This window comes from Rhinolophus sinicus, chromosome 16, assembly GCF_057876585.1.
Source record: "Rhinolophus sinicus isolate RSI-liver-muscle chromosome 16, RSI-T2T, whole genome shotgun sequence".
In the NCBI taxonomy this organism is placed as follows: domain Eukaryota; kingdom Metazoa; phylum Chordata; class Mammalia; order Chiroptera; family Rhinolophidae; genus Rhinolophus; species Rhinolophus sinicus.
The window spans coordinates 50105839-50125632 of record NC_142516.1 but is presented as its reverse complement, the minus strand read 5'-3'; the positions used below and the strand labels follow the sequence as shown (position 1 = coordinate 50125632).

Genomic DNA, 19794 nt, shown 5'->3' with positions numbered 1-19794 from the left:
TTGGAAAGTCATGTGCAGAAGAGTGAAACTAGACAGCTATATTTGTCACCATACACCAAAATTAACTCAAAATGGATCTAAGACCTCAAACAATAAATTGCATAGAAGAAAACAGGATACTAAACTTATGGACCTTGGTCTTAGAGAAGATTTTATGAATTTGACCTCAAAAGCAAGGGAAATAAAAGCAAAAAATAACTAACTATATCAAACTAAAAAGCTTCTGCACAGCAAAAGAAACCATCAACAAAACAAAGAGGCAACCAACCAAATGGGAAACGATATTTGCAAATAGCACCTCTGATAAGGGGCTAATATCCAAAATATATAAAGAACTCATACAACTCAACAACAAAAAACAAACAATCCAATTAAAAAATGGACACAGGACCTGAACAGTCAGTTTTCCCAACAGATACATGAAAAAAATGCTCAACTTCACTAGCTATTATAGAATGCAAATCAAAAAACACAGTTATATACCACTTCACACATGTTAGAATGGCAATTACCAGCAAGGCAACTAATAACAAGTGCTGGAGAGGTTGTGGAGAAAAAGGAGCCCTCCTACACTGCTGGTGGGAATGTATATTGGTACAGCCACTATAGAAAACAGTATGGAGGTTCCTCAAAAATTAAGAATAGAATTATCATATGACCCAGCAATCCCTCTTCTGGGTATCTACCCAAAACATCTAAAAATATTTATCTGTAAAGATATGTGTACCCCTATGGTCATTGCAGAATTACTCATTGTGGCCAAGACATGGAATCAACTGAAGTGTTCTTTGATAGATGATTGGATAAAGAAGATGTGGTACATGTACAGACGGAATACTACTCTGCTATAAGAAAAGATGAAATACTGCCATTTGTGACAACATGGATAGATCTTGAAATTATCATGCTAAGCAAAATAAGTCAGACAAAAAACGTTGAGAACCCTATGATTTCACTCACAGATTGGGTATAAAACTGAAAGCAGCAAATAAACAAGACAAACTTAACAAAATCTCATAGACAGAGACAACAGTTTAGTGGTTACCAGAGGATAAAGAGCAGGGGAGGTAGAAGAGAGTAAAGACAATTAAATATATGGTGATGGAAAGAAATTTGACTTTGGGTGGTAAACACACAATGCAATGTATAGGTGATGTATTAGAGAATTGTACACTTGAAACTTATATAATTTTATTAACCAATGTCACCCCAATATATTTAATTTAAAAAAAAATCAGAAAAAAGTTTTCCAGACAAGCAAAAGCTAAAAGAGTTCAACATCACTAAACCAGCCTTACAAGAAATGTTAAAGGGACTACCTTAAGTATATTTATGCACCTATCATTGGAGCACTTAAATATATAAAGCAAATATTAACACACCTAAAGAGGGAAATAGACAGCAATAATAGTATTAAACTTTAATAATCCATTTTCATAAATGATGCCTCATCCAGATTGAAAATAAGTAAGGAAACGTCCTTAAATGACATATTAGACCAGATGAACTTAACAGATATATACAGAACATTCCATTCAAAAGCAACGGAGTACACATTCTTCTCAAATACAGGTGGTTCATTTTCCAGCATAGAACATATTTCAGGTCACAAAATAATTATTAATGCATTTAAGGAGACTGACTATAAAGCGTCTTTTCTAACCACAATGGTATGAAAGTAGAAATCAATTACAAGAAGAAAACTGGAAAATACACACACATGTAGAGATTAAACAACATGCTACTGTACAACTAATGGGCCAAACAAAGAAATCAAAGGGAAATAAAAAACACCTTGATACAAATGAAAATGGAGTACATCATACCAAAATTTAGGAGGTACAGAAAAGCAATTACTAAAGGAGAAGTTCATAGTGACAAATACCTACAAATCAAGAAACAAGAAAAATCTCAAATAAAAGACTTAATTTTATAACTCAAGAAACTAAAAGAACAAATAAGTCAGTAGAAGGAAGGAAATAACAAAGATCAGAGTGAAAATAAATGCAAGAGTAATAAGACAATAAAAAAAGATCAATGAAATCAAAAGCTGGATCTTTGAAAAGATAAACAAAATAGACTCATCTTTAGCTAGACTCTCCAAGAAAAAAAAGGGAGGACTCAAAGTCAGAAATGAAAGAGGAGACATAACCAATGACAGCACAGAACTACAAAAGATTATGACACTACTATGAACAATTATACGTCAAAAAAGTTTGACAACCTAGAAGAAATGGACAAATTCCTAGAAATACACAACCTACCAAGACTGAATAATGAAGAAATAGGAAATCTGAAAAGACTGATTATTATAAAGGAGATCAAATCAGTAATTAAAAACTTCCTAGAAACAAATCTAGGACCATATGGCTTCACTGGTGAAATCTACCAAATATTTAAAGAAAAATTAATGTCTGTCATTCTTAAGAAAAATTAATTTTTAAAGAAAAATTAATATCTGTCATCCTCATTAGAAGAGGGAACATTTCCATACTCATTCTACAAGGCTCATATTATGCTGATACCAAAACCAGATAGAATACTACAAGAAAATTACAGGCACGGGGTGTCCGGTTGGCTCAGTTGGTTAGAGCACAGTGTTCACAACACCAATGTTATCGGTTTGATTCCCACATGGGCCAGTGAGCTGTGCCCTCCACAGCTAGACTGAAAACAATGACTTGACTTGGAGCTGAGCTGTGCCCTCCACAACTAGATTGAAAACAAAAATGAAAACGACTTGACTTGGAGCTGATGGGTCCTGGAAAAACATAGTTCCCCAATACTCCCCAATAAAAATTGGAAGGAAAAAAAAAAAAGAAAAGAAAAGAAAAAGAAATTACAGGCTAATATCTTGAATACAACAATACATTAAAAGTATCATATAATATCATGACTTATTGTAGGGATGCAAGGATGGTTCAACATCTGCAAATCAATCAATGTGATACACACATTAACAAAATAAAGGATTAAAAAATCATATGATAATCTCAATAGATGAAGAAAAAGCATTTGACACAATTCAGCCACCATTTATGATAAAAATTTTCACACACATAAAAAAAATGGGTATAGAGGGAACATACCTCCACATAATAAAATACATGACAAGCTCATAGCTAACATCATACTCAATGGGGAAAGCTGAACGTTTTCTCTCTAAGATCAGGAACAAGACAAGGATGTGCACTTTCACAACTTTTATTCAACAGTATGGGAAGTCTTAGCCAGAGCAATTGGGCAAAGAAAACAAAACAAAACAAACAAAAAAAACAAAAACAAAAAGAAAGAAAGAAAGAAAGAAAGAAAGAAAGAAAGAAAGAAAGAAAGAAAGAAAAAGAGAGAAAGAAAGAAAGAAAGAAAGAAAGAAAGAAAGAAAGAAAGAAAGAAAGAAAGAAAGAAAGAAAGAAAAGGCATCCAAATCAGGAAGAAATAAAACTGTCACTATTTGCAGATGACATATTATAGAGAACCCTAAAGTCTCCCCCTAAAAACTGTTAGAAATAGTAAATGAATACAGTCAAGTTGCAGGATACAAAATCACTATAGAAAAATCTGTTACATTTCTATACGCTAATAAACATTGGAGAATTAAGAAAACAATCCCATTTAAAATTGCATCAGGAAGAATAAAACACATAGGAATAAATTTAACCAAGGAGGGGAAAGACTTGTACACTGAAAATGGTAAGACATTGATGAAAAACACTGAAGACAAACAAATGGAACTGAAAGAATTAACATTGTTAAAATATCCATACTAACCAAAGCAATCTATAGATTCAATGCAACCCCTAGCAAAACTCTAATGGCATTTTTCACAGAAATAGAACAAATAATCCTAAAATTTCTGTGGAACTACAAAAGACCCTGAATAACCAAAGCAATCTTGAGAAAGAACAAAGTTGGAGGCATCATGAGCTCTGATTTCAAACTATATTACAAAACTATAGTAATCAAAACAGTATGGTATTTGCATAAAAACAGACACATAGATCAATGAAACAGAATAGGGAGCCCAGAAATAAACCCATGCATATATGGTCAATTAATTTATGACAAAGGAGCCAAGAATACACAGTGGAGAAGGACAGTCATTCAATAAATGGCATTGGGAAAACTGGGCAGCCACAAGCATAAGAACGAAACTATCTTACACCATACACAAAAATTAATTCAAAATGGATGAAAGACTTGAATGTAAGACCTGAAACCATAAAAGTCCTAGAAGAAAACATAGGCGGTAAGCTCTCTGACATCAACCTTGGGGATGATCATTGGATTCGACACCAAAAGCAAAGGCTGTAAATGCAAAAATAAACAAGTAGAACTGTATCAAGCTAAAAAAACTTCTGCACAGCAAAATAAATCATCAACAAAATGAAAAATTACCCTATGAATGGGAAAATATATTTATAAATCATATATGTGATAAGGAATTAATTACCAGAATACATAATCATACAACTCAATAACCCCCTCCCAACAATCTGATATAAAATGGGCAAAATATTTGAATATACAGTTTTCCAAAAGACGATATACAGATGGCCAAAAGGTACTTGAAAAAATGCTCAACATCACTAATCATCAGGGAAATGTGCATCAAAACCTCAATGAGATATCACCTCAACTCATGCCTATTAGAATGGCTATTATCAAAGAGAGAAGTGCTGGCAAGGATGGGAGAGAGGGAACCATTGTGCAATGTTGGTGGGAATGCAAATTGGTGCGGCCACTATGGAAAACAGTACGGAGGATCCCATTAAAACTAAAACTAGAATTACTATATGATCCAGCAATTCTACTTCTGGGTATTTATCTGAAGAAAACAAAAACACTAACTCAAAGATATATGCACTCCCATGTCCATTGTAGCATTATTTACAATAGTCAAGATATGGGAATGGGGTGGGAGAGTGGGGATAAGGGGGAAGATGAGGGGATTAGAAAGCACAATTGGTAACCGCAAGGTTGCCACGGGGAAACGAAAGTCAATTTGGGGAATGTAATCAATAATGTTGTAAAAATTTTGTAGGGTATCTGATGGACACTTGTCTCGTTAGGGAGACCACCTCAGGGATGATATAGATGCCTGATCACTGCCTTGTACACCTGAAGCTGAACAATAATGCATGTCAGCTACAATTTTATAGATAGATAGATAGATAGATAGATAGATAGATAGATAGATAGATAGATAGATATAGATATAGATATAGATATAGATATATAGATAGATATAGTTACAAGAAGCGGAGTACAGCATTAGGAATAGAGACAGTGGCAATGTAATGGCTGTGTGTGATGTCAGAGGGGTAGTGTATAGGGGGAGGGGGTTGTCACATTGTGAGGGATATAAATGATAAATGTCTAACTATTACATTGTTTTGTGTACCTGAAACTAATAAAAAAATGTTAAAAAAGAAGATACGGGAACAACCTAAGTGCCCATCAATAGATGAATGGATAAAGAAAATCTGATATGTGTGTATGTATTCTGTTTTACATATATAACAAACTACTAAGTCATAAAAAAGAATGAAATCTTGACATTTGTGACAACATGGATGGACTTTGAGGGCATTAAGTTAAGTGAAATAAGTCAGAGAGAGAAAGACAAATACTGTATGATCTCAGTTCTATGTGGCATCTTAAAACAAACAAACAAAATGAAAGAAAAATAGGCTCATAGATACAGAAAACAGATTGGTTGCCGGAGATCAAGGAGGAGGGCTGTGCGGTGGTAAAATGGGGGAAGGGGGTCCAAAGGTACAAACTTCCAGTTATAAAATAAATAAGTCACGGGGTTAAGGTATAGCACGGTGACTACAGCTAATAACACTGTATTGCATATTTGAAAGTTAAGAGTAAATTTTAAAAGTTTTCATCATAAGAAAAATCAATTTTCTATGTGTAGTGATGTATGTTAACTAGACTTAATATGGTGATCATTTCACAATATATGCAAATATTGAATCATTGTGTTGTACAACTGAAACTAATATGGTATTATCTGTCAATTACGTCAACAAAAAACAAAGTATATGAAGAAGAGGCAGAAGAAAGAGTCAAAGAGATGCAATGTAAGAAGGATGCACAAGGAAATGGATTCCCCCCTCCCCCACCCACCCAGAGCCCACAGAAAGGAACAGAGAAACCCATACTAAACTTGTGACCTACAGAACTAGGAGATAATCAAGTTTTGTTTTATTAAGTCACAAAGTTTATGGTAACTTGTTATAGTAGCAATAGAAAGTTAATACACCAACCGTCAAGAGACATTAGAGAAAAACTAAACTGATAGATGGGATGAGAAGGCAGCTATTTAAAAACAGATTAGAAATCTGGCTCTAAAATAAGGAAATATCTAGCTACGATAGATTATGTAGACTTATTCATCAAATGCTAGGATATCAGAAGAGGTAATAACCATAAGAAATTGAAAATATTTAAATTAATAAATAAAAGGCAGAATCACTCAAGAGAATAATACTAAGAACAGATGTGGGCATGGGGAAACACATTTATGTACACTGCTGGCAAGGGTATAAACTCATTCTGTGTGGTAATATGTACGCACCAGATGTTTTAAAAATGTTTGTAATGATTTATGGGTAAGAATTTTCAGGATAGCATTATTTAGAGTGAGTTTAATACATTTTGGTATATTCATTAATGAATGGTAATATGTATTCTGTAGAAAAACCCTGAATGCTATAGGAAAATACTCATAATAAATATAAAAATCATGCTATAAAATAGTGGGCTATGCTTTTATAAACAAAATACTTATGTATAGAAAAAAGCTAGATGGCAACTTCTCAAAATGCATATAAAATCATACAAATTTTCCTGTCTTAGAAAATATTTTCCAGGTTGTCTGTACTAAGTATGTAATTAGGAACAAATCTAATAAAAAAATTTTCAAAGCATATCTGTACTGTTTTACACAGCAAACCATAAATCAATGGGATTTATTACTTTGAGAGAAAGTTTGGGGTGAAAACATAACTAGGTGAGAAGAAATTTTAGACTTTTGAAAACAGCTTTAACCTTGAAATGTTAAAGTTATTAAGGAGGGTTGAGACTATGGTAAGACGAGGGAGGTACTTGCTTTGGGTGCAAAATTTAAGAAGCCACAAAAATCAGTAATCAAGATAAATAACATTCTAATGCAATATTCTAAAAACTCAAAAGTAATCACCAAAAAAAAAATCTATGATGAACAAAATATCAACATTTTAAATACAGACAGCATCAGAAGCTGATCCATGATGGATAAAACGGACTACCGTTTCAATTCAGCGGGAGGATTATTTTCTAAAGCAGTGGTTCTCAAAGTGGGGTCCTGGGCCCAGCACCATCAGTATCCCCTGGGAACTTGCTAGAAATACTGACTCTAAGTCCCCACCACATGCTACTGAATCCGAAACTCCGGGGTGGAGCCCAGCTATTAACACGATCATTCCCACTGGATTACAGAACCACTGCGCTATAGAACAGATAGGTATTAACCACAATGTTGGTAGAAAATGTAGATTACACTGATTCTCAAAGGCAACCTTCAGAGAACCTCTTTACATGCTTGGGGGTGGGGCATGTTTAGTACCTCAGTTTTACAGAGGAGGAAAATGAGCAGGAGCTGGGTTAAGTACACTGCCCGAGGTTGCCTGGCAAGGACATGGTAGAACAGACTGGAATCCAGACTTGCCTAATGTCCGTTCCATTAGCATCTGTGAAAACACTGATGCGGGTGGCAAGGGGCAAAGCTGTGCAGGAACCGGAAGCCTGCGCTTACCCTCCGACTCTGATTCCTCTTCATCTTCCTCTTCCTCCTCTTCATTGCTTTCATCCTCACTCTCTTCTTCTTTGGCAATTTTCTGCCGCGCACTCTTAAACACGGACTGTAAGACGATGGAGTCTTCGTAGATCTAAAGGTCAAAGTGGCATCTGTTAAGAACTACGAGCTGAAGGCCTAAGATTCACAATCGCAGTATGCACTTCTCTTCCTTATGCAAAACACCGGCTTTATTTTACATGAATTTTAGTAGAAACAGCAACGTTAGCTTTTATGCCTACAGGAAACCCAAATAGGAAAACTCCCAAGTCCAATACAGACATTATACATATTCTCACAGGAGAAAGTCCATGCGCAGTTGAAATAATTTCAGTGTGTGTGTGTGTGTGTGTGTGTGTGTGTGTGTGCATGCACACACTTGGGAGAGAAGGGTGGGCTTCTATAAGATATCCTCTCTCCTGTGACAACAAAAATAGTATTTAAAATAGTGCTTCTTATTTGAACTCATCTATCAAATACTGCGGCAAAGCAACCTTCTTTAAAATGCAATTCCCATAACAAATGGAGGCTAGTCTTTATTACTGAGTTTATCAGTACCAGCCAATACTTTTCCAATCAGTACTTTATTTTTAGTGTATGCCTGAGCATAGATGCTGAGAGAGATATAAAGTTGAAATGGTCCTTTTTCTCAAAAAATTAAAAACGGAAGTACCATATGATCCAGCAATCCCACTTCTGGGTATATGACCAAAAGAACTGAAAGCAAGGTCTTGAACAGATATTTGCACACCCATGTTTATAGCAGCATTATTCACAATAGCCAAGAGGTGGAAGCAAACCAAATGTCCACTGACAGATGAACAGGTAAACCAAATGGGTCATATACATACAATGGAATATTACTCAGCCTTAAAAAGGAGGGAAATCCTGTCACATGCTACAACATGGATGGACCTTGAGGACATTATGCTAAGGGAAATAATAAACCAGTCCCAAAAAGACAAATACTGAAAATGATTCAGCTTATATGAGGTATCTAAGGCAGTCAAATTCATAGAAATAGAAAGTAGCACCACGATTACCATGGACGGGGGAGGAGGAGACGCGGAGTTGTTTAATGGGTACAGAGTTTCAGTGTTACGAGATAAAAGAGTTCTGGAGACCTGTTGCACAACAATGATAATATACTAAACACTACTGAACTATGCACTTAAAAATGGTTAAGATGATCAGTTTGTGTTAAAATCAATCATTATGTGTTTTAGCACAATAATTTAGTACAAAATAAAGAACATGGGAAAAAAATGATCCTTGCTCTCCAGGAACGTGTATTCCTTTATTGTAAAGATGAGCCACACACTGGGCAACTTGTGGTGAGCCCCAAACAATATAGTCCAATAGGACACGGGACCAGGGGGAGAGTAGTGAGATGGGGCCACTGGTGTTGAGTTGGCCAGAGACATCAGAGTTGAGCTGGATCTTAAAGGGGAGGAGGATTCCGTCAGGGATGAGAAAGGAGAGGAGCTTTTTAGGGAAGCAGAGCCAAGTGAGAAAGGTGGGGAGGCAAGAATAAAAAAGATGCACATGGGACTGCGTCAGTGTCAACTTCCAGGTTACAATACTAGCCTATGTTACACAACATGTTACTATCTTGTGATGATATAAAGGGTACACAGGCTCTCTGTATTATTTTTTCCAACTGCATGTGTATTCAGGGAAGCAGGTATTCAGGGGACCGGTCTGACTGGACCACAAACCGGTTAGCAACAAGGGCAGCAGGAAATGAGGCTAAAGAGTTAGGGTAAGGCACGATGTTAGAAAACAGCGTCTGGAGATTAAGTTCATTCTAGAATTTAACATGGGGAACCGCAAAGCTGTTGGGCAGTAGACGGACAGGGTGAGAAGGAGGTGGTTGGAGAAAGATAAACTAGTATCCGGGATGGACTGGGAGGGAAGACAGTCTAGAGGCCATTTATCACCCCATTTCAGATGTGAGACCGTGAGCGTGGCCTGGAAAGGGACAGGGCACGGATCACAATGTTGCCACAGTATTATAAAGCAACCCCAAATCTATCCAGAGGTTACAAAAATGGTCCTTCACAAAAGACTTCCTTGTCGACTCATGTATTTACTCTCTATGTCCTGGTTTTCAGCTTAACTTCCTTTGACGAGTGTCTTGAAAACACAAGGTTTGCTTTCTAGACCTACTATTTTGGTCAAAATACTACTATTGCGGGTAACTGCTATTAACCTGGAAATGTACAGCCTGTGTGAGGCCCATTCTGAGGATGCCCTAATGTTCTCCTAATGTAGTGACTGGAATTGACACGAAGGTCAAAAGGCAGGAGCAGGAAAGAGGCTTAAAGAATTTAATGGGGGCTTGGCACTGCACTGGTTGGCGGACACACTGACCTCTCTTGCTCTTTCTTCTTCATGGGTATGAGAGCATTAGGCCAGAAAAACAGGTAGGAAAAAGGGATTTCCTACAAAAGGTGAGTGGAATTGAGGTGTAATTAAAGTGAAAGTGTCTTCCCCCTAGTTACTTTAATAAGTTCAGTGTCACTTACTTATATATTCTTACGCTTGCTTACTATGGAGATTGAAAGCAAAAGGAATTACAAGTGGCCTGATGAAAAGATTTTTTTTTTGTAAGCAATTAAGGCAATTTTTTTTCCTGTTATTTTAAATCATAGTAGTTTCAACGCTTAATACAAGGCTACAATCAGAAAAACGAATGTAAATATAATCAAATATACAATCTCTATAAAAGCAAAAACTGGACCTCCCACCTTTAATCATTACATTAAGTGATTTACTTGCATCCCTCCTCTAATTAGAAGTGAAGCATTTAAGGGAAGCATGAGCAGGAATTAGTATAGCTATGGCGCAGACGAGGCGGCATGAATTTGAAAATGCCAAAGCAATTTACTTACACAGGTAGCATGGAATACAGGCTTTTATTTTTCATGTTTCTTCTGCCAGGGTAGTAGGAATGGTTCAAACAGTAGAAAATGAAATATTTTACTTAAAAGAACATAAGCACATTTAAGGTTTAAATTATTTCAGATATGAAAGACAGACCTGGGATCCCTCCAAGTTGAACGTCTGAGCATTGTGACAGAGAAGCATGACATCTTTCTCCAGGTCGCCCAAGCTCCGGTACTTATGATTACGAATTCTTTCCTAATGAAAATTTTGGATACAATAGAGGAAAGAAGAGGGAGAGACAATGCAACAATCATCATTTGGTTAACAGAGCCTGATTTCCCCCTTTGTCTTCTCAGCATAGAACCCTGCCAGGGATGTGGGACTGCACAACCTCAGGGGCTGCCATTCACAGAGACCACCCTCCCACTAGTACGCCGTCTTGTATGGGGGAGGAAGGAGCATATGATTGGGAACAGAAAAAGCAATGGGTCTGAAAAGTCTGCAGCTTCTTAAGTAAAATGCAATATAACATGAGCTCTCAGCATAATGATTAAATAACACACACGTAAAAGCCCAAGGACATCCCCGCTTTTCTGGTGTCAAGCCCTGGATGGGTGTCAGTGCTTGTCAGACAAGATGCTACTGCCAAGTCCTAACTGTCATCGTTTCAATGAATTTACATTCCTCCTTTATTTAAAATAAAGTTTGTAAACAGAGTATCTACCTTTATTTTTTTGAAATCCACCGGCTTCCTAATTAATTCATAGTATTCTGGTAATTCTTTCCTCGAAGGCAACTGAATGAAGACTTCGCTGAGCTGTCGCCCTGAACTGCAGGGTGGGGGAAACAAATAAGAACATAACAGATCATGCACTACCGAGGAAAGGTTTTATTCCTTTCAGAAAATGTTAAAAACAGCAAATCGGCACCCCGTGCATATACACATGGGGCTCTTTAAATCAAGGAAAATTCTACAACTCTACTGAAGATTAATGCCCCGGTGCAAACTTCAAAATCACATGAAAATACCATTAGGCCCCCACTCTGTCACACATGATATGGGAAGTCCACTGTGGATTCCTCTTTCAGAGCAAGTATCTCTTCATTTTGATAGAAACATTCAACATATTCCATTCAACCAAAATTCCAATAGTAAATGAATAATAGTGTTGGTAAAAAACAAAACCACACACTTTATTTCTATATTTCTTTGTCTTCAAAATCACTTTATATTTAGAAAAGGTTAGAATATACACAAATGAACCTCAAATGAAAAGCTTTTGTATGTACCTAGTGACTATCTTTTCGGTGTTGTTCCTTTCAGGGTATTTTACACCCATACCTTTATTATTATTTGCTAGAGGAAACGCTTTATCTTGTGTAACTGCACTGCGGTGTGTATGGAGCAATTTGGGTCAAAAAGAACAAACATATTTAGCAAGTATGGATGCTTGATGTTGCTGGAGTTAGTGCTGCACCCTCCCCCAAATGCATGGTAGCTTTATTTGAAAACAGATTTAATAGCAACAAATGTTTAGCATTTTATAATTTTTAAAAAACAGACTATAAAGCAATATAAGCTTTTAACGTCAGTTAACATTAGAAGCAGACATGATCAAAGGAACAAAATATATATAATTTAGATTCAAGAGCCTAATATCTCACTTGGTCTATCCAGATCAATAATAGCTTGCTAGATACGGTATAGTCATTTTTCACAAAAATCTTGCTTCTCTTATGATGCCATCTCTATTTTCTTTGTGAAGCCAGAAATTCCAAAAAAAATCACCATAAATCACTGCCATGCAAATTTCAGAAAGTGATTCCAGGAGTGTGTAAGAATGCTAGAAACAGCAGCAAAGAATGAGTGACAATATGCTGTTTTAATCCATAGTCCCAGTTGTATAATTAAAAAATAATCATAATGACAGTTATCATAAAAAAGGCATGCGCACTAACTCAAACGGTTGCCTAGCAACCAGTGGGGAAAATGCTGAAGTGCAAAGGGGCCTGCATAAATTAACCGAAAATCCTCTGTCAAAAGGGATGGGCAAGATTTTCTGTGTCACTGTTTTATTTTATTTAATGCATATATGGGCTTCATGAATACTAAAATCAGGGGCAAACACAAGACGTTTAAGAAGACTGCAGTTTAATAGGGAATTGGATTTTTAGATTATTATGGCAAGAACCAAGGTGTTCTCTCACACTGACAACCACCCCCTACCCCACTTCCCAGGTTGAGAAATGCATTTGTACCCCTATAAGTTATAGCACATAGTATATAACAAAACCTACTTTATTTACTATCACCTTCAACATACGGTCATAATCTCTGGTCTACTCTTTTTCTATCACTAAGATTTACATGTATATATATTTTTTTTATATATATATATATATATATATATATATATACACATACATACATATATAATATATATATATATATACACACATGCATCTATATACATATATATAAACACTTTACCTATTTGAAAAGGAGTATCTGAAAGGCAATTTACAGATATACTTTTTCTATTTCTATCTGGTGACTTCTTTATAATTGGCATTCTTTCTAAACTAGCAACAATGAAACAGTCAGACCTCTTTGTAATCTGGGATTTTACACCTGCCCCTCAATGGTATTCTATATACTGTCATTTTCCACATTGCCAACAGATGGTATCATTTTTCTGTTGACAGGTTATGAGCACATCTTTGCTTTGTACACCTGTGATAGACATACTCTTAATTTCAACTGTGCCACTGGTGAAGTAAGAAATAAGTGGTTGGCATCAAAAGTATGATAAAGCTCTAACAGGGCCAAAATACCTAAAACGATCTGAGTCTGTTATCTCTGTCCTGAGTTGTCAGAAATTCTAGACCCTAGGGTGGCCGGATGGCTCAGTTGGTTAGAGCACGAGTTCTGAACAGGGTTGCTGGTTCGATTCCCACATGGGCCAGTGAGCTGCGCCCTCCACAACTAGATTGAAGACAACAAGCTGCCACTGAGCTTCCGGAGGGATGGCCGGATGGCTCAGTTGGTTAAAGCGCGAGCTCTCAACAAGTTGCCGGTTCAATTCCCGCATGGGATGGTGGGCTGCGCCCCCTGCAACTAACTATTGAAAACAGTGTCTGGACTTGGACCTGAGCTGTACCCTCCACAACTAGACTGAACGACAACGACTTGGAGCTGATGGGCCCTGGAGAAACACACTGTTCCCCAATAAAAAATTTAAAAAAAAAAAAAGAAAGAAAAAGAAACAAGAAATTCTAGACCCAAGTCCAGAGTTATAAGTGCTCATAAAGGAGAGAGCTGACTGTTCTGAGACGCAGGGCCAACACTGTAAAATGACACAAATTTCTTGTTTCAAAACAATCCTATCCCACCTCCTTTTTTCACCCTCGTAAGCATAGAGGGCATGTGCAAAAGGAAGACCTGGAAGCTAAGGGGGTCTTCCTGTGTTGGCTTCATCATCATTCAAACATCTCAGTCTGGCTTTCAAAGCCCTCCTCAGTTCAGTCTCTGCAAGTTGAGTTTGTACTATTGACCTGACTCTCCTCCTGTGTACCCCCAAGTGTCATGGCCAACCCTCCCTTATGACAAAATCCAAGTTCCCAGAGCTGACCGACCTATCACTTGGCTGGAAGGGGCTCTATCCTTTTCCCTTCTTCAAATACTTCATTATCCACCCAGGATCAAGAACCCATTCTCCACAAAAATGGAAGAAATTCTCAGTATTAAACCAATTCTCAGTACCTCACTGCTCAGACACTGTTCTGTGTATTTTTTTCTCTCCTCCATGCAGGGTGGAATATTTTGCTTGCAGTCAAAACCTTTCCTCTTATCTCTATCACAGGCAACGAACCTGACAGACAGTTTAGGCAGGAAATGCCAGGAGGGTCTGGAAGACACTCCACTTTTCCATGACCTAGAGAATGCACTGAGGTAGTAGGACCACTTATTAATGAATCACTACAGTAATTCATTTTTTTCTAAATTAAAGGTTTAAAAAATGTAAGAAAAAAAAAATGGAAGTGAAGCAGCCTGATAGAGTTTTGAATTCTTGGCATTTCTTTCTCAAACTTAAGCTCAGCAAAGGTTTTTTCAATATACCTTTCCAAATGCTTTTTTCCCCCAGTGCTGGAAAGTTTTCTTTTTTTAAAGAACAGAACAATGGAGTAATTGTACAGTGGTTTGCGGAAGGTGTTCTGTTTCTGTTGAAATGCTTACCCTACCCCCAAGGCATTTTCCATTATGTGATTTTACACAATTTCAGGGCTAAGCATAAATTGTTACTTCAAAATGCGCTGCTTCCTATCACAAAAGTGATACCCACTCACCTCCTCCTAAAAAAGGATTCCACTGATGGTCTGTAATTTCAGATCTACTTTGTACAATGATCTATCACGGAGTAAGAAACATGACCCTGATCAGACATAGGATGGGTGGGGGAGAAGTGTAACCTGCAATACAAATTTAAAGGAACCCAATTCACTTAATGTGAGTTTACAGGTGCTGGAGGGCAAGCACATTTCCTCTCCACAGAGGCCAATGGACACAGAGACACATGTCCATGATGTTATGCTGTATGAGGTGGAAAAGCCCTCCATGCCACTGTGTAAATGGTGGTTTGAAACCCTGCATGTATAGCTTACACACACACACACACACATTTATTCTGCTGTGCTTCATCTGGGAACCAATCTTTCTTCCATTACCTCCAGAAACCAAATGGCAATAATCCCACATCTATACTAGTATAATTCTAAAATGATGACTGCATACATTATAAACATTACATCAATATCAGCCTGTTTATAGTGTAGGTACAGTTGAAAGAGTGCAGAAGACTGAAATGCTAGCTAAGAAACCTAGTCCTTTAAAATACTAGATATTATGTCTTCCCAACAAGTCCAAAACAAGATGTATTGGGTGAGAGATTTGTTTTTCGCTGCTTTATGATTTTGCTTTTTATTAACAAGCATTTTTAATAGATACTTTTAAAAATGAGATTTTTAACTATAGCTGAAATAGGTTTTGTTTAGTTAGTGAATGTAAAAGTGTGGTTACATTGCTTTGGTAAGCAAATGACGTCACAATTTAGAATACCCACTTGGAAGGATTTTAGAGAGAAGTTATTATAGTCCTAAAGGAATCAAACACAGGCAATCATTTGGGAAGAAAACTATAAAATTGGGTCAACATTGGAGGGCAGTAGGTGAAAGCAAGCTGCTGCTTTTCAGGATCAGATTCTTATTAGGTTTATAATACATATCACTTAAATCAGAGTAGTACCCCAATTATCCAGAAAGCCCCCAGAAATTTGAGCCAGACACAAACTAGGTGTCACGAGCACCTGTATCCCATATTCACTACTGAGATCTCTCATCTGAATCTTACTGAATATTGGCCCATGATGTTCCTCTAAGCTTAGAAAGCTGACTTCCTAGCCTCTTAAAGCATATATGAGGTAACAGCAAAACAGAATGAGATGGGAGCAGAATTGGTAGCTGTTAAATTTTACCAAGGGTTATGTTAAGAACTGTAGATATATAATATGCCTGAGTTATCAACAAAAATAAGGCTACATCAGGTTAATGAAAGGCAAATGCCTCAATGTGAGGCGACTACAAAGGGCTTGCTCAGCTCAGTAAGAAAAGCACCAAGGCTTTATCAAGAGTTTTAAACACAACCACTCTTTGAAGCAGTTTTACTTTTGGTAATCTACTTTAGGCTAAAATATGGATACACATATTTTATATATACATAATATATATATATATGTATATATATATATATGTATATATAGACATGTGTATTTATGTGTACAAATATTTATATATGTGCATATATACTCATATGTGTATATCTAGGTGCATACACATACATGTATATGTGTATATACACACATATATGTGTATATATAATTTTATATGTATATGCTAGATAATCTAAAATTATGTATTTTAAAGTAATGTGCCTTAAGGAATGAAAAAAACGCTTATGACATTCACTGAAGAAAAGAAACCAAAAAACCACACGATACCAAATTGTAAATGCAATACAACTTCTACTAGGTTTTTAAAAAGGCATTAACTAAGCACCAGAAGGAGATATGCCAGAGCATAAATAAACATTAATAATAATGTACTGTTATTCAACAAAATGAAGATTTATGATCTAATGTAATTTGGAACCATATTATCATCCATAAATAAAGTAGGTCTCAAACACTTTTATTGGGTTACCTTCTTTGAAAACATGTAATAAGTCAAAAATCTAATCTGATTTTTTTCCCAGAGAAATGATGTCTAAGGGGGCATAATGACCAACTTTTATTTATATCAAAGTAAATAGCACATATCACCAACTGGCACCTTTTAACTTTACCATACAAAGCCAAATAAATAAATAAAATAGAACAGAATAATTCTATAACATTTTTAATATATTGCAACTGTCAGAATTTATATAAAGTTTCTATTTATTTCTTCAGAATTCTCTCATTGAATTTATTACTACAAATCAGAGGTGCTCAGCAGAACCGGGGCTTCAGCGAGTATTATTTATTTGTTTGTTTAGACAAGTATTTTGAGGTGACGTTTGCGAAGATTTATCATCTAACACTTGACTTTTTAGAAATAGTGACTCAGGAAGTCTTGATGCTTCTCTTTTTCTCAGTGACATTTCACGACAGCAGGTACAGATACAGGACCCTAACTGTCCATCTGTCTAAACATGACAGCTAAAGGGCTGCTGCTTCCTTGGTCACCCACTTCACCAGCTTTCGTCATCTCACCTTGTACACTTGGACGTGACTCAGAGGACGCATTCCTTCCAAAAGGTAAGGACCCACCTTCCCTTCCACTGACCATTCTGTCTTTTGATCTTTCCCTATGTCTCTACTTGTTAATAGTAAAAACTTGGCAAACCTTTTGGTTAAATTGTGACCAAACTCCAAAGCACAGAGCTTTTGCAAACAAACAAAATCAAATGCCTCTCCACATAAGCTGCAAATCCCAAACGTCACTTTGTTAAAGGGCTGGGTCATAGCAGGCTCTGGAAATTTGCTTTTTCCTATAATGGCCCTTTTAGTAAATTCTTAAGGAAGCCATTATGACGTGTGATTCTAAAGGAATGAGGCAGATTTTTCCTCCATGAATATACAAGAACATATATGCCCAAATAACTGCCATCATTCAGTGCAATCCATTTTTGATCAAAGACACTTATAGAGAGGTTTTGAAGACAGTTTATAAGACTGTAAAACTTTTGTTATTTCCAGCTGGGATTCCTTCCCCTCCCTCAGAGAGAGGTCATTTATGCTGGAATTGGCCTGGAGCTTTGAGAGGCAGAGACCCTGGGCTTCTGGGCCAGGCTAATGCTGGAAGCCTTGGTGAGGCCTTTTGTGCCTCACAAAACAAACAAACTTAGTTTATTTGTGGGCTGCCCACCTGCTGTATGTGGGTATAATTGGCTGAGCAACATAAATAAGTGTCAAGCCACCAGGAGTCAAAGCAGCCTATTCCAGTAAACATCTGAAAGTATCAATATTTGTAATGAGGGCAAACTAAAGTACTGGAATCCACATTTCCCTGAGCAGATTGTCTCTGGACTAAATGCAACTTCTGAGCTCAAAGTCAGCATTTCCCAAAGTGTTCGCCCTGGAACATGAGCTTAATGGATGACTAATAGCGTTCCTTGAAAAAGAGAGTTCGTTGGTCAAATGAGTTGAGGAAACACTGGGTTCAACAAAGTTCCACAGGTTACTTTTATAGCAAAACTTCTCAGAGCCTCTAGCTGCACTGGGAATTCTCCAAGAAGCTACAGGACTCAAGTGTGAGCCCCACGCTCTAGAGAAGCATCATCCGGGACCGTGCAGGAGGCTATGACCTTGCCCGGTGGCAATTACATAAGAGCAACTGTCAGCCTGAGGCTGAGACCAAAGTATCCCATAAACAAAGAGAGGCTCTTCACCCAGCACTGAGATTTTTCTAAAAGTGTATCCACTTGGTCACACTACTGTTCCGTGGCAATTCCTCTATAATCTAATTAGAGTGAGTCAGTGCAAAGGTGCTTGGGTCTGAGATCCACAGTCACAGCCTGTCTGGCCCATTGAAAAAGAATACGGAACGTCTCATGCCAACATTGGTAAAAGTAAATTTTGTCTGAAAGAGTTTCTTGGCTGGTTCTGAAGGGATAGTCAATACTAACAACATAATCACAACGTCAAGGGCTGTTAATAGTTATGGAGAGAATTTTGATTTCCTGGGATGGAGTATGGGGCTGGACAGCTACACACACACACACACACACACACACACACACGCGCGCGCGCGCACGTGGCACCCACACATACCGCCTTATCATTTCACCCACATTTCTGTAGCTGATACCACACTCACTTACCACTCAGCACAGTGATCCAAGAGTTATCTTTAGAGCCTCCTCCTCCTCTCACATCCATCTGACCCTAAGTCTTGTCAATCACAGCTCTAAGTATTTTATTCTCTTGTCTTCACGCCCCATGCTCTGTCCCTCCTCTCTTGCCTTCAATGACCCAGTCATACTGAGATCCATGTGGTCTCTACAGGGGTCCTGCTCTTCCCTAACTCCATGGCTGCCCACACACACGGAACTACGTACCTCTGCCTCACCCACTTCTCCCCCACCCCCCAAGTCTACTAGGGGAATCCCCACTCTGCCACAAGTCGACTTGAAGCTTTCCCCATTCTTGCCCCATTCCTCCCATCGCACCCCATACATACACTTTATTAACACTATGTATCCGTTATCTATAGAGCTCTTTCCAACTATGCTTTAAGGGATTCCGTTTTATTCATTTTCCTACATTCTCCATACTTGCAGAGACTGACACGTTGAAAATGCTCAGTGCTTCTGAATCCATGAAACAAGAATTTAAAAAATAACCTACAAAATGTGTGCATCATAATACAACCTCTGAACGACATGCCATGAACGCAGGCGTATGGGAGAAGGAAGCATATGTGACAGTAAGGGACAAGGCAGGTTCTGGAGCCCTGAGGAAGCAGAT

At 37.4% G+C, this 19794-nt stretch overlaps 1 protein-coding gene across 9 annotated transcripts in view; it reads right to left on the bottom strand.

The window, feature by feature from the left end:
* SMARCA2 (SWI/SNF related BAF chromatin remodeling complex subunit ATPase 2) overlaps positions 1–19794 on the bottom strand; it is a 163819-nt gene that overhangs the window by 5971 nt on the left and 138054 nt on the right. For all 9 annotated transcript variants that reach the window (XM_074330501.2, XM_074330508.2, XM_074330503.2 and 6 more), the window contains 3 exons: positions 11457–11562; positions 10886–10987; positions 7805–7937 (listed from right to left, as the gene is read on the bottom strand). In XM_074330501.2, coding sequence (XP_074186602.1) covers positions 7805–7937; positions 10886–10987; positions 11457–11562 — 341 coding nt within the window. The remainder of the gene's footprint in view (positions 1–7804; positions 7938–10885; positions 10988–11456; positions 11563–19794) is intronic.